General features: G+C 49.6%; 1 protein-coding gene across 5 annotated transcripts in view; it reads left to right on the forward strand.

Annotated features, from left to right (window-relative positions):
• AKAP12 (A-kinase anchoring protein 12) overlaps window positions 1-8,431 on the forward strand; it is an 84,189-nt gene extending 75,758 nt beyond the window's left edge. For 4 of the 5 annotated variants that reach the window (XM_084776813.1, XM_084776816.1, XM_084776815.1 and 1 more), the window contains 2 exons: window positions 629-5,561; window positions 7,393-8,431. In XM_084776813.1, the coding sequence (XP_084632939.1) occupies window positions 629-5,553 (4,925 nt within the window). In that variant the 3' untranslated portion in view covers window positions 5,554-5,561; window positions 7,393-8,431. The remainder of the gene's footprint in view (window positions 1-628; window positions 5,562-7,392) is intronic. The other variant, XM_084776814.1, reaches the window with a different exon arrangement.
• The last annotated feature ends 7,485 nt before the right edge of the window (window positions 8,432-15,916 follow it).

Here is a 15,916-nt window from a genome sequence, read left to right on the forward strand (position 1 = left end):
ACTCCGGCAACAAAACTAAAACACAGCACACACTAATCCTTCCCTGTGGTGGTGATAATACATGAAAGACGGGACAGAGGACGTCGTCTTGGAAAAAAAAAAAAAACGAAACAAAAAAAATCATGTTGTCTTGCTGTTTATTTGTTTATTGATTGATTGATTGATTGATTGACTGAATTTTTGAGACAGGATTTCTCTGTGTAGCCTTGGGTGTCCTGGACTCACTTTGTAGACCAGGCTGGCCTCGAACTCACAGCGATCCACCTGCCTCTGCCTCCTGAGTGCTGGGATTAAAGGCGTGTGCCACAATGCCCGGCATTTGTTTTTGTTTTTTCAAGGCAAATGGTCTGTTATTTTTAAGATGAGATCTCACTACATTGCCCAGGCTAGCCCTCAAGCTTGCAATTATTTATTATATGCAGTGTTCTCCCTGTGCGTATGCCTGCAGAGCCAGATCTCATTACAGATGGCTGTGAGCCACCATGTGGTTGCTGGGAATTGAACTCAGGACCTCTGGAAGAGTAACCAGTGCTCTTAACTTCTGAGCCATCTCTCCAGCTCCATTAATAGTATTGAGCTTGTTAAACTAAGTGATTTCTCCCTTCTTCTTTTTTCTCCTTGTTAACAGTTGGACAGAGAGAGTCAGAAGATGTGAGAGAAAAAGACCGAGGCAAAGAAATGGCTGCCAACTCTGCAGTTGTTAAAGACATCACAAAGGAGGGGCAGGAGGAAACACCTGAGCAAATCGAACAGATCCCTGCTTCAGAAAACAATGTGGAAGAAATGGCCCCGCCCACTGAGTCCCAGGCTAATGATGTGGGCTTCAAGAAGGTATTCAAGTTTGTTGGTTTTAAATTCACGGTGAAAAAGGATAAAAATGAGAAGTCCGACACGGTCCAGCTACTCACGGTCAAAAAGGAGGAAGGCGAAGGCGAAGCCGAAGCCGAAGCCTCAGTTGGGGCCGGTGACCACCAGGAGCCTGGCACCGAGACCGGAGAGCCAGCATCCAAAGAGAGTGAGCTGAAGCAATCCACCGAGAAACCGGAAGACACCCTGAAGCAAGCACAGAGCAGCACAGAAATCACCCTTCAGGCCGAATCTGGTCAAGTGGCTGAGGAAGAAGCCAAAGATGAAGGAGGAGAAAAACGAGAGAAAGAACCCACCAAGTCCCCAGAGTCTCCCACTAGCCCAGCCAGCGGCGAGACGACATCTTCCTTCAAGAAATTCTTCACTCACGGTTGGGCTGGCTGGCGCAAAAAGACCAGCTTCAAGAAGCCGAAGGAGGAGGTTCTAGAAACTTCTGAGAAGAAAAAAGAGCAAGAGGCAGAAAAAGCAGATGAGGAAGGAAAGGAAAAGACAGAAGGGGTTCCTTCTGAGGCAACCCCGGCCTCGGAGCAGCAGGAACCCGCAGAAGACACAAGTCAGGCCAGGTTGTCTGCAGACTATGAGAAGGTGGAGTTGCCCCTGGAAGATCAGGTCGGTGACCCGGAGGGACCGTCAGAGGAGAAGTGTGCTCCGCTGGCAACGGAAGTGTTTGATGACAAAATGGAAGGCCACCAAGAAGTTGTTGCAGAGGTCCACGTGACCGCCGTGGAGAAGGCGACGGAGGAGCAAGGAGGTGGGGAGGAGGCCGAAGGGGGTGTGGAAGAAGCAGGAGAATCCTTGCCCCCCGAAAAACTGGCTGAGAGCCAGGAGGCCCCCCAGGAAGCTGAGCCGCCCGAGGAGCCAGCGAAGAGGGGAGAAGCACGAGTGTCTGCAGGTGACCACACACAGTTGACCGATCTAAGTCCCGATGAGAAGGTGTTACCCAAATACCCAGAAGGCATTGCCAGTGAGGCGGACATGCTTTCCTCTCAGGAGAGAATCAAGGTTCAGGGAAGCCCCTTAAAGAAGCTCTTTAGTAGCTCGGGCTTAAAGAAGCTCTCGGGGAAGAAGCAGAAGGGAAAACGAGGAGGAGGAGGAGGAGGAGGAGGAGGCAGCGGGGATGAAGAGCCAGGAGAGCACCAGCAGGTTCAAACCGAGTCCCCAGAGAGTGCGGATGAGCAGAAGGGAGAGAGCTCTGCATCCTCCCCTGAGGAGCCTGAGGAGATCACGTGTCTGGAGAAAGGCCCGTCGGAAGCACACCAGGACGGGGAAGCTGAGGAGGGAACGACTTCCGATGGAGAGAAGAAAAGGGAAGGGATCACCCCCTGGGCATCCTTCAAGAAGATGGTGACCCCCAAGAAACGGGTCCGAAGACCTTCTGAGAGTGACAAGGAGGAAGAGCTGGAGAAGGTCAAGAGCGCCACCTTGTCGTCCACAGAGAGCACGGTGTCGGAAATGCAAGAAGAAGTCAAAGCCGTTGGAGACGAGCAAAAGCCGGAAGAGCCAAAGCGCAAGGTGGATACCTCGGTGTCTTGGGAGGCATTAATTTGTGTCGGATCATCCAAGAAGAGGGCACGGAAGGCATCCTCTTCAGACGATGAAGGAGGGCCGAGAACAGTGGGTGGGGATGGCCACAGAGCAGAGGATGCTGGGAAAGACAAAGAAGCTGGAACAGAAGCGGTTCCTGCCAGCGCCCAGGAGCAGGATCAAGCTCAAGGAAGTTCCTCGCCAGAGCTAGCGGGGAGCCCTTCTGAAGGGGAGGGCGTCTCCACCTGGGAGTCATTTAAAAGATTAGTCACTCCAAGAAAAAAGTCCAAGTCAAAACTGGAAGAGAAAACTGAAGACTCCGCTCTAGAGCACTTGCCTTCCGATGTCGAACCAAGTAAAGAAGAATCATGGGTTTCCATTAAGAAATTCATTCCTGGCCGGCGGAAGAAAAGGCCAGATGGAAAGCAAGAACAAGCCACTGTTGAAGACTCGGGACCAGTGGAAATCAATGAAGATGACCCAGATGTCCCAGCCGTCGTGCCTCTGTCTGAGTATGATGCGATAGAAAGGGAGAAGATGGAAGCCCAACAAGCTCAGGGGGCTGCAGAGGTGCCCCAGCTGCAGGGGGCCGCATATGTGTCCGAGGAGCTTAGCCAGACCCTGGTTCACACTGTGAGCGTGGCTGTCATTGACGGGACCAGGGCCGTCACCAGTGCCGAAGAGCGGTCTCCTTCTTGGATATCCGCATCCGTGACAGACACTCTTGAAGGCGCAGAAGGTGAAGCCACGCCTTCCGCTGAGGAGGTCGCTGAGAGAGGCGGCATTACAGAAGAAACCCCTGCGGCCACCCAGACTTTAGCAGAGGGCAAAGATGCCCAGGACGACACAGCGGCCAGCGAGGTGGACTTCACCTCCGAAGCCGTGACAGCTGCAGAAACCACAGAGGCTCTCCGTGCTGAAGAGCTCACTGAAGCGTCAGGGGCAGAAGAGACCACAGACATGGTGTCAGCCGTTTCCCAGCTCACCGATTCCCCAGACACCACAGAGGAAGCCACCCCAGTTCAGGAGGTAGAGGGAAGCGTCCCAGATGGAGAAGATCAGGAGCGGCAGACGCAGGCCATCCTCCAGGCAGTTGCAGAAAGGGTGAAGGGAGAGTCACGGGTGTCTGCAGCCCAGGCTGCACAGAGAGCCGGGCCAATAGCTCTGGAGAAGGTGGATGAGGTAGAAGAGGATTCTGAAGTGCCAGCCATGGAGAAAGAGAAGGATGTCGTGTTGGAAGAACCGGAAACGAAAGCCGAGCATTTTGCACGGGGCGCTGAGGTGGTGCAGGCTACCCCAGAGAGCCTCCAGGAAGTTCCTGAAATCACAGCAGACGCAGAACTGAAGGAGTGCCAGGCCACAAAGCTGCAGCAGCTGGGGGACCAGGCTGTGGCCCCCGAGTCATCCGAGACCTTGACAGACAGTGAGACAAATGGAAGCACCCCGCTGGCAGACCCAGACACTCCGGATGGGACCCAGCAATACGAGACCGTTGAAAGCCAAGACAGTAAAGCCACTGAAACTGCCGGGCAGTCACAGGTCACAGAGGCAGGGGCAGCTCCTGCTCAGGAGGAGGGGCCCTCAACACCACCTATTTTTCCACCCCAGGAAGAACGTGAGGAGAAACCAGGAAGAGATGATGTTCTAGAACCTACGCAGCGAGAGCTTTCTGTGGAAGCAGCGCCCATTCTGGCAAAGACTGAGGTTGGTCCAGAAGCTGGCCAGTTTGATGGAGAAAGAGTCGAAGGTGGCGTGCGTGTCAAAGAACTGGGGGTATGCACGGCTGGCCCTGACGGTCAAGAAAAGACTGTTGAAGTGATGGGCGTGGCCGAATGTCGGGAAAATGAGAGTGCTGAAGTGCAGATTCTTAGCCCAGAGGGGAGAGAGATGGGAACTGATGTTGCAAAGGAGAAAATGGAAACAAAGCCAGAGCAAGTGAGTGAAGAACACGAACAGAAAAAAGCTGGCCCTGTGCAGGAAGACGGCCACCCACAGACCATCCAGACAGCTGACGCGTCTGACTCAGAGAGGGGAAAGGCAGTGAGCAGCCTTGAGGGGAGCTCTTCAGACCAAGACAAAGCAGCTTGCGTAGAGGTTCCAGTTCAAAGCTTGGACGTACCAGTCACTCAGACAGCCGAAGCCATGAAAACCGTTGTAGAGACTGTCAAGGTTCCAGAAACAGATGAAAGGCTGGAGTGTGTAGGTGCACACTTAATCCCAGCAGAGCAGACCTCCGGAAAGGGTGACCGTTGCACTCCTCAGCAAGGAGAGGACACTGTGCCTTTGGGGCCTGAGTCTCAGGCGGAGTCAATCCCAGCAGTAGTACCACCCACTCCGAAAAGCGCCCTGCATTCTGACCTGCAAGAAGAAATAAGCGCATCCCCGAAACAGAGATCAAATGAAGACGACAAGCAGGCTGGTGGCACTGAAGGCAAGGAGAGTGCAGCAACGGAGGGAGTCCTCAAGGCCGAGCCTGAGGTCTTGGAACTTGAGAGTGAGAGCAGCAAGCTTGTCAAGAACATCATTCAGACGGCGGTCGACCAGTTCGCACGCACAGAAACAGCCCCCAAAGCCTGCGCTTCGGATTTACAGACGCAGGTTCCCGTGACACAGGCAGTCAGTCAGGGAGCTCAACAGATGCCCAACAAAGAAGAAAGCAGCCATCAAGTCTCCGCCCAAGGTGAGACGGCTGCAGCCCAGGACGGACTTGCGATTTCTGATATCTCCGAAGGCCTGGGCCAGACCTCAGAAAAGATTAATGCGCTTGCGGCTGAAAGTGCCAGTGTCAAAGACCAGCAGTGCAAAGACGTAATTGTCTCGCTCAAGGCAAAGGGAGACGGATACGGAGCAAGACCTGTGCCAGGGGATGGTTGTGCCAAATTAGGAGAAAGTGTTGAGAAGCTGCCACCTAAATCCAAAGATCAAAAGGGGCTTGCCACTGATGGCCCCCAGCACCGAAGCCCAGCCCAGGCAGAGGTGGATGCCTCTGGAAATCTAACCAAAGAGTCCCCAGACACCCATGGACCAAAGCTAACGGAGGATGGAGATGCTCAGGAGATAGGGATCCAGGAAGAAAAAATGCCCACCGAGCCAGTCAAAGAGATGAAGCCCCAGGCAGAAGAGGACCAACAGGAGCCCCAGGGAGACCTGGCAGAATCCTAAGACGTTGGGTAGGTAAACTTCCTTCTGGAGGGTTAATTTCCCCTCCCCCTCCCTCTACCTCCTGCCCCATCTATACAATCACAAGGCAGATAATTGACTTCATACTGCTACTTCATTTGGAAATACTTATCAGCTAGAGTGAAAATAATGGCTTTATTTTGCCTTTTTTTTTTGTTTTTGTTTTTGTTTTGTTTTTGTTTTTTCGAGACAGGGTTTCTCTGTCTTAGCCTTAGCTATCCTGGACTCCTTTTGTAGACCAGACTGGCATCAAACTCACAGTGATCCACCTGCCTCTGCCTCCCGAGTGCTGGGATTAAAGGCGTGCGCCACCATGCCTGGCTTCGTTTTGCCTTTCTTTCTCTCCTTTTTACTTTCTTTTGAGACACGGTCTTACTATGTATCTGGAACTCATCAAGTAAGCCAGGCCTCTGCCCCTCTCCCCACTGTGCTGGGATGAAATGCATGCACCACCACACCCAGCTCAGCCAAAACGGTTTTTTGTTCTTGCTTTTTTGTTTTTGTTTTTTTAAAGATGTATTTATGTATATGAGTCTTCATGCACACCTGCAGGCCAGAAGAGGGCATCCGATCTCAGTAGAGATGGTTGTAAGCCGCATGTGGCTGTTGGGAATTGAACTCAGGACCTCTGGAAGAGCAGACAGTGCCCCCAGCCAAAACTTTTTAACCTTTCAGGTTAGGGCCTGGAGAGGTGCCTCAGTGGTTGAGTGTGTGCTGCCCTTTGCCTTGCTAGCTGTCGGGGCAGCGCACAACCACCTGTAGCTCCAGCTCTCGGGCCTTCAGCTGTTTAGAGCTATTTGGGGAAAACACGGACCTCTCTGCCTTTGGCAGCATTAACAAGCATTTTTTTTTTTTTTTTTTTTTTTGGTTTTTTGAGACAGGGTTTCTCTGTGTAGCCTTGGCTGTCCTGAACTCTCTTTGTAGACCAGGCTGGCCTCGAACTCTCAGCGATCCGCCTGCCTCTGCCTCCCGAGTGCTGGGACTAAAGGCGTGCGCCACCACGCCCAGCTAACAAGCATTTTTTAAACTTTGTGGTGCACCTGAGCCTGGGAGGGGGCGTCACTGCTGGCAGGGCTTGCACTAGTGCAGCGCAATATGGACCATGCCGTCTCTTTGTTTTAGCCCAGGCTGGCCTTGAGTTTTTTATGTAGCAAAGGATAATGGGGATGACCTTGAATTTTCCTGATCTTCCACTTCTCAGTGCTGGGATGGCAGGTGTATCCTGCCACACCCGGCTTTCCTATTTGTTTCTCAGAGACAGGGTTTCACTGTATAGCCCAGGCTGGACTTGAACTCCAGATAATCCTCGTAGCTTTAGCGTCCCCAGTCAGGAGATTACAGATGGGCCACGACATCTGGCTCTGATAGAATGCATTTCTCTGTGTGTGTGTGTGTGCGCGCGCGTGCGCGCACGTCTTAACAGTTCAGAGTATCCACTGTGCCATCTTTCCAGCCTTTAAAAACAAATGTTCTTGTTGTATGATGTGGGTAGGGTGGTTATGCTGTGGTGTATGTTGGGAGGCCAAAGGACAACTTTTTGGAGGGAAATCAAACTCACGTCTCCAGTAAACCTGAGCAGTCTGGCCAACCCCTCCCCCCACCAGACCAGGTTTCTATTTTTAGCCTTGGCTGGCCTGGACTCACTTTGTAGCCCAGGATGGCCTTGCTCACAGAGATTACAGGCCACCGTGTGCCCTGTTCCTTTTCCTCCTTTTAATGGAGTGAAGTCCAGAGCTCCCTGTTCTTGGGCAGTTGTTGTCAGTATACTGAAGGAGGAAAAAAAGGGGGGGATTTTCACTTTTTCTTTTCTTCTTTCCATAGTTACTCATAGTATATTTGCAAGACCAGAATGTGAAGACAAGTCACAGAACAAAATGCTGCTGTTGGGACCTTGAGACCAAGATTGCGGAGCCCTTTGCGATCCAGAGAGTAGGGCTGTCCACTGATTTCAGCCCTGTAGCGCACCCCCGACAATCCTGAGGCCTCATCGGGAGCTAGAGCCGGCTAACATTTCCTTGTTTCAAGACTGCCTTTGATTTCTTTTTCTTTTCTTTTTTTTTTTTTTTTTTTTGCCCCCTGATGCCGTCTACTTCTGATTTAAGGTCCTATATTCTCAGCCTGGAACCAACGTTGGCAATACCTAGTCCCTACTTCTCAAACTGGAGCGCCCCACCTCTGTGTGTTTATACATATGGTTTATGTAGCCGTCCTCCTGTACCTATTGTATATTTTTTTCTAATGTTTAAGCACATCCCTTTTGTATTATGCAATATATATAATGGGTGTGCAGCCATAGCAAAGCTTTGAGAAGCTCCATGCCTCAACTATAACCTGTGGCAAACCGAGAAATAACATCCCTGCCAGGAAGGTACAAGACTTTTTTTTTTTAAAGTTTACTGATGCTTAGGTTCGCGGGTTGGTAGTCCTCCAAAAGTGGTCACTTTCCTATGCGTAGCGAACTCAGAAATAGAAGGCCATTTTAAAACATCCAGAATGTCCCACTATTACTGTGACACCGTCTTTTTTCCTAATCCAGTCCAGGATGGAAAGAAGTCTCCTTAGTGGCAGATTAAGCCCCCGTCTCTTAATGATATGGACAGATGACTGTGCCTAAGGCCGTGAGATGTTTTTCGTGCAGAAGGGATCTGTTGTACTTTTTTGACTGTACTCTTATATGCTGGACTGAATTCATACGCAGAACGACATGAGTCCTGTTCTTTACAAATGGTATTTTGATAGATACTGGAGTTTGTCTGTGTTATACCTGTGCCCCTTCTTTTAAGAACAATGTTGCATTATGTTCATTTGGATAAATTGTGATTTGACAACTGATTTAAATAAAATATTTGCTTCACTTAGATCCATTGGGTTTTTTAGGAGTTTGTTTGTTTGTTTGTTTGTTTGTTTTGTTTGTTGTTTTTTGAGACAGAGTTTGTCTGTGTAGCTTTGACTGCCCTGGACTCGATTTGTAGATCAGGCTGGCCTTGAACTCACAGCGACCCACCTGTCTCTGCCTCTCAAGTGCTGGGATTAGAGGCCTGCCCCACCACTGCCCGGCAGATCCATTGGTTTTTATTAAGTACTAAGGGACCTGGGTCCCATATGTACTGTCCCATATAGGCTCATATATTTGAATGCTTGGTCCCTAGTTGGTGGACCTGTTGGGGAAGGACAAGGAGGTGTGGTCTTGTTGGAGGAGGTGGGTCACTAAGGTGTAGCCTTGGCTATCTTGGACTCACTTTGTAGACCAGGCTGGCCTTGAACTCACAGCTATCCACCTGCCTCTGTCTCCCAAGTACTGTAATGAAAGGCAGGCATGCGCGCCACCACACCCGGCTAGGGGGATGGAATTTGAGGTTTCCAAAACCCACGCCATTCCCAGGTAGCTCTCTGCCTTGTTGTGCCTCAGGATGTAAGCTCTCAGGTACTGCTCCAGCACTGTGTTTGCCTGTCTGCCTGCTTTAATGCTCCCTGCCATAATGCTCATAGACTCACCCTCCGAAACGTAAGCACCAATAGATCCTTTCTGATACAAGTTGCCTTGCTCATGGTGTGTCTTCACAGCAGTAGAAAAGTAATTGGCACCTCTTTAATTCTCCAAGAAAGGCCTCATGGGGGATGCCTCTGATCCTAGCATTTTGGAAGCAGGGGCAGGAAGATTCCTTGTTGTAGGACAGGCTGGGATAGTGAGAGCATTTCTCTTCCCCAACCTCATCTAGGATCCTGGAAATGAGTGCCCCCAGTGCTGCACATTTGTGGAAATCTCTCACCTCCTGTTTATGTCACTGGAATTAGTATAATCTATACCTTTTGTGCCTGAAAAAGTTGAGACAAGTGACAACAAAGGTTTAGACTAAGGTGACCAAAGGATAAGAGACTTGGGAACCCCTGTCTGGAAACCACCCCTCAAAAAAAAGAAGAAAGAAAGAGAAGAGCCAGGCGGTGGTTGTGCACGTGAGTTCGAAGCCAGCCTGATCTACAAAGCAAGTCCAGGACAGCCAAGGCTGTTACACAGGGAAACCCTGTCTCCTGTCGCAGGAAAAAAAAACAGAAGCCAGGCGGTGGTGCATGCCTTTAATCCCAGCACTCGGGAGGCAGAGGCAAGTGAATCACTGTGAGTTCGAGGCCAGCCTGGTCTACAAAGCGAGTCCAGGACAGCCAAGGCTACACAGAGAAACCCTGTCTCGAATAACCAAAAAAAAAAAAGAAAAGAAAAGAAAAGAAAAGAAGGGGGGGCGCTTGGGAACTGTGGATAGGAGAAGATTAATGGTGACTTTTGGGGCTTTAAATATTTTTTTTCTTCTTTGAAAGTATCATGTGTGTATTTTAATTACACCCACCATCACCCTGCATACAACCAACACATCTCGTCTCCAACTTTGTTATCCTCCCATCCCCCCTCCTTCCCTCTCCTCTCTTTTCAATACTCACTGAGTCCAATTAGCACTGCCAGTGTGTGCACGGGTGTCGGGCCGTCCACGCGAGCTTGAGCACTATTTCGTGGCCATGCTTCTAAAGGAGGACGATTCTTTAAAACGTCTCTTCTGAGATTGGGAGACTGCTCAGCAGTTAAGAGCACTTACTGTGCTCTCAGAGGACATCGGTTCCTGCACCCACGTTGGGCACTGCACAGTCACCTGAAACTCCAGTTCCAAAGGATCAGATGCTCTTTTCTAGACTCTGGCTATGACCTGCCAATGGTGCACAGGTATGCATAACAAGCTTTAAACATCAAGAGAATCAGGAGCTGAAGAGATGGCTCAGCAGTGACAAATGTCTGTAACTCCAACTCCTGGGCATCTGATGCCACCTTCTGGCTTCTACAGGCAGCAACACACATGTGCTCATGTACACAGACACAACACATGCAAATAACTTTTTTTTTTTCATCATTTGGCTTTTCAAAACAGGTTTTCTCTGTGTAGCCTTGGCTGTGCTGGACTCGCTTTGCAGACCAGGCTGGCCTCGAACTCACGCCTGCCTCTGCCTCCCGAGTGCTGGGACTAAAGGTGTGCGCCACCATGCCCGGCTCCAGATAAATAATTTTTAAAGAGAACAACAAAGAACCTATCTGATGTGGGAATTGAGCAGGGCAAAGAGTTAAATTCTACGCTAGTAACTTGGACACGGAGTTGTCGTAGATGGGAGGGTGGGGAGAGGGGATTTTTGGGAAGGCTCAAGTTGAGATGTCCATGTGGTTGTCTGACTTAGTCATCTCATGACTGTGAGCAAGTACATGACAAAGAAACTTGAGGAAGATTTCTTTTACTTTACAGTTTTAGAGTGTGGTCTGTTGGCTGGGCGCGGTGGCGCATGCCTTTAATCCCAGCACTTGGGAGGCAGAGGCATGAGTTCAAGGACAGCCAGGGCTACACTGACAAACTTTCTCTTGAATAACAAAAAATAAATAAATAAATAAAAAGTTGGTCTTACACTGTGGCCATAGGAAGTTAGCTGGTGGGTAGCTAGCGTCTCTTTTCCTCTTTCTTCAGGCTACTGTCCCAACCCAGGAGACGGTGCTGCTCACACTCAGGGTTGATCTTCCATCTTCCAGCGAGCCTGGAAACTCCCTCAAAGACAAACTCAGGGGTGGGTCTACTTGGTGACTCCAAATCCGGCCAAACTGCCAGTGTTCATCAGCACAGAAGGAAGGAGCAAATTCAACACCTAGAGCAGAACAAACATAGAAGCCGGCAGCAGGACACTTAGGTCTCATAAGCGGAAGAGGCTGTGGAATGGAGGAACATCAAGCTCTGTTGGTTAAAATGATCTCCATAGGGGTCTCTGCAGCTGTGGAAGGCAGAGTTAAGGCCTCCTGGGGGTTAGCTGAACCCAAGGCCTTCCAAAATGCTGTGCGAACACCCTACCACTGAGACAGTAGCTAGAATCCCAGCTCATCTTACTGTTATCTTTATATGGAACAGCTGAGATTGAGAAGCGTGTGCTACCACACCCTGCAAAATTTCAAGCTTAACATAGAAACTTGGGCTCAGTGTCTCAGAAAGAAAAGATGTTCTCCTTCTCTCCTCCCCTCCTCCTCCTTCTCCTCCCCTCCTCCCTTCCCCTCCCTTTCTTTTTTTCTCCTCCCTTCTTCCCTCTGTCTCTTTAGCTCTGTCTCTCTCTCTCCTTCTCTCTACCCTCTTTCTGCTTACTGTCAAACGGCAGCTGGATTTGTATAGCAATTTCCTCAGAAGAAACATTCCACTCTGGAAGTTCAGGAAGTAAACAGCTCAGGAGTTTCAGGACCTTCCTGAAACTGACCACACTCAGTAGGCCCCTCCCTCCCCAAACTTATTTAAGCACTAACAGCTGCTGAGAGACTCTCAGAGCAGCCAAGCTTCCTGGAAGAGCCTTAAGATATCTGAGGTGAGTGGAAGAGACACTCTGGGACCTGTTGAACTGCCTGCAAGTCTTATACATTGAGCTCCAAGATTGACCCATGCTGGGGAGGGCTTTGGGTGATGCAGCTGTCACCCTGTAAGTAACATCACTGTGATTTGCTGTTGCTTCCCTATCTGGGGTGAGTCACATTTTCTCATGAATAGTGTTGAGATCTCCGTGACTAAGTACTGAGGGTCTGGAATCGTACAGGAATGTGCCACCATGCCCAGTGGGGGCAAGGCTTCTTTAGAACTGGTACTCTTTTGCCTTACTTTTGAATGTACACAGGGACTGGCGAGATGGCTCTGCATTAAGAGCTTGTTTTTCTCTTCCTGACGACTTGAGTCCAGTTCCCAGCACCCACGTGGGAGGACAAAGAGAGAGTTTATAATCACCTGTCACTCGAGCCCCAAGGAATTAAATGGCTTTTTCTGGCCTCCACAGGTACTACACTCATGTGCACATAAACACATACACAGATGGAATGTACTAGCCCGGATGTGGTGGTGTATGCCTGTAATTCCAGCGTTGGGGGAGGCAAAGGCAGGTTTGAGTTCAAGGTCTACAAAAGTGAGTCCAGGACAGCCAAGGCTACACAGAGAAATCCTGTCTCGAAACACACACACACAGACAGACACACACACACACGCACAGGATTTATTTATTTATTTTATTTTATTTTATTTTTTAGTTTTTCGAGACCGGGTCTCTCTGTAGCCTTGGCTGTCCTGGACTCACTTTGTAGACCAGGTTGGCCTCGAACTCACAGCGATCCTCCTGCCTCTGCCTCCCGAGTGCTGGGATCAAAGGCGTGCGCCACCACGCCCGGCAGGATTTATTTATTATATAAACAGTGCTCTGTCTGCACATACACTTGTAGTCCAGAAAAGGACATCAGATCACATTACAGATGGTTGTGAGCCACTACATGTTGCTGGGAATTGAACTCAGGACCTCTGAACCATCTCTCCAGCCCCTTGACCATAGTCTTATTAAGTCTTAAAGATCACAAGCACATCCAAAGACAAAGTTTCAAACCTCAGAGCCTTCAAATGCTTAACAATTCTGAGAAGTTGATACAAGGAAAGAAAGAATAGTTACTCCACAGCAGAGATGACCAGAAACCCGTGCTGGTCATAGTGCGCTCCCTGGCTCAGCACCAGCTGGGTACTTCTGAGAAATGATTGGTCTCCGGGCTGACGAGCATTGGGCTAGTTAGATACTGGGTTCTGTCTCTAGCAGAACTGTAAACCAGGTGTGGTGGCATGCATCTGAATTACCAGCACTAAGCAGGGGTAGGCTGAAGGAGTCAGGAGTTCAAAGTCATCCTCAGCTACATGTGAAGCTGGAAGCCAGTCTAGATTACAGGAGACAACACACACACACACACACACACACACACACACACACACACACACACCCCAAAACAAAAGAAACTCCTGGGTTCCACTCTGCATAGACTGACCCTTCTTTCAGGAGCAGAGCCCACAATCTTTCTACTTAGGCCTTCCAGAGAGTTCTGTGGCACAGGAAGTTGAGGGCCTCTGTGGCTTTAAAATATCTTGAAGGGCAGGGTATAGTGGAGCAGGATGCATGCTTTAATCTCAACACTTGGGAGCCAGAAGCAAGCCGATCTCTGAATTTGAGGTCACCCTGGTCTACATAGTGAGTCCCAGGATAGCCAGAGCTATGTAAAGAAACCCTGTCTTTAAAAAAAAAAAAAGCCTTGATGAGAATTGCCTCAATTGCATCGTAAAAGATTAACAATTTAAATGGCCTTTTAGGAGAGAAGATTACCACCTTGGAGTTTGTTTGGAATGGGCTGAGAAGTGGGAAGGCATTGAAAAGGGCCAGCCCATTATATCTGAATCAACATGAATGGGCCCTTAAAGGGAAGGAAAGGACTGTCCTATGTGAAACCCAGAGAGAAGCTTCATTAAGAGAGATAGCTTAGTGGATCTCTGTGAGTTCGAGACCAGCCTGGTCTACAAAGTGAGTCCAGGACAGCCAGGACTACAAGAGGAGCCCTGCCTTGAAAAGCAAACAAAACAAAAATAAGGGGGTGGAGGTGGAGGGGGGGGGTGTTAAAGAATAAGAGCGTGCTGTTCCAGGCGGGGTGATGGTGAGAAGCCTGGGAGAGGAGCTGTTAGAGTTCTGCTTCAGTCGGCCTGCCTGTGACGTCATTGTTTACCTGCCACAGGGACGTGGCCCCGCCCAGGGCTATATAAAAGGACAAACCCTCCTGGTGGTCTCTCTCTCTACCCCCTTACTCCTTTCTATTTTTCCTCTCTCTGACCCTCTCTCTTCTCACTCTTCTCTGTCTCTGGGGTACCCCCTCACCTTTTTCTTCTCCTCTCCATGCTCATTTATTAAACTCCTTTACAACATAATGTACACCTGCCAGCCAGAAGAGGGCACAGACCTCATTATAGATGGTTGTGAGCCACTATGTGGTTGCTGGGAATTGAACTCAGGACTTCTGGAAGAGCAGACAGTGCCCTTAACTATTGAGCCTTGAAGTTGGTGTCCCTAAACAAGCCATCTCTCCAGCCCGTTTCTTGTCATTCTTAACAACCTACATCCAAACCCTTCATCTTAGACCTTCTCCCTTGGGTGAGATCTTCTACCAGTAGGGTTCTTCCTCCACCCACCCACCACCCCCATTCAAAACCCTAGCACTAGGTAACCATGTCTGCTCTCGGGCCACACCCTTGGTCTCTGTCCAGTGCTGCCGAGCTGCTGGACCGGTTGTACCAATCTCATTGAGTTAGACCTTGCTCAGGGGACACCCTGACTTCCACTCTCCCCATAAGGAACAATCCATTTGCTGCTTCTCCAGGCTCCTCTGGGATGCCTTCTGAGAATTTCAAATCCCTACGCCCACATTAAGAACTTCTAAGCTTACGTGCCCCTGCAACCAAACTTGGACAGATCCAAAAACTAAACTCTGAATTATTGCCAGCAATCGGGTAAAATGGAAGGAAGTTCCTATGTTCAAACCTTTTCTTTGCTCTCCCAAAATTTTCAAGCATTGTTTCCCCTTATTTTCAAGCCTTTTTTCTTTGCTCTCCCAAGAGTTTCACATGTACACCTAAAGAAAAATTTCTCTCTAACCTACTAACTTTGTCTTCTGCCCACATATATGTTCCAATATCCTGCCAGACCTCTTACATCTGGGACATTGTCAAAGCACCTACCCACAAGTGCTCCTGTCCAACCTCATAGATGGTGCCAGCTGGACCTGCATTGCCCTTCCCAGCTGCAGATGTACTCAGACCCTGGACAGCAAATGCAACAGCCCTGTTCTTCCAGGACCTGGCCAACATTTCAGCCTCTTAAACCCCCATCGCAGTCCAACTGTTAGCAGGGAGTAGTTAAGACAATTACTTTGCCTGTTATCCATTTGCAAAAGGCTGAAATGGTGTGCTCCAGGTTTGGTCGGGGGGGGGGGGGGCAGGGGGGACGACACAAACAGCTCCAGGTTCTCCCAGCAGTCCTTGGTCCCTTAGCAGGACATGGCTGACATACCCTACCCTCTCTACCTTGAACTTTCAGGGCAGAGCTTTTCCTTCCTCTTCTCTATATAATCTGGACAATTTGTTGCTATTGCTTCTCTTTCTTTTCTACCTACATTTATATACTTTAATTTACCTTATATAAAAACAATCCAATGCTCCTCTTTTTTTTTTTTTCTCCAAGATAGGGTTTCTGTGTAGCCTTGACTGTCCTGGACTAGCATTGTAGACCAGGCTGGCCTCAAACTCACAGCGATCTGCTTGCCTCTGCCTCCCAAGTGCTGGGATTAAAGGCATGGCGTGCGCTATCAAGTCCCAGCCCTCATTTTTTTAATTATAGGAAAAGGTAGGAATGTTAAGAGTTCTTCAGTCTGCCTACCTGTGACTTCACTGCTTATCTGTCACCAGGGGGGTGGGGTGGGGGGTGGGGGGTGGGTGGGTGGGTATGG

This window comes from Acomys minous (genome assembly GCF_964271855.1).
Source record: "Acomys minous genome assembly, chromosome: 3".
Lineage (NCBI taxonomy): Eukaryota > Metazoa > Chordata > Mammalia > Rodentia > Muridae > Acomys > Acomys minous.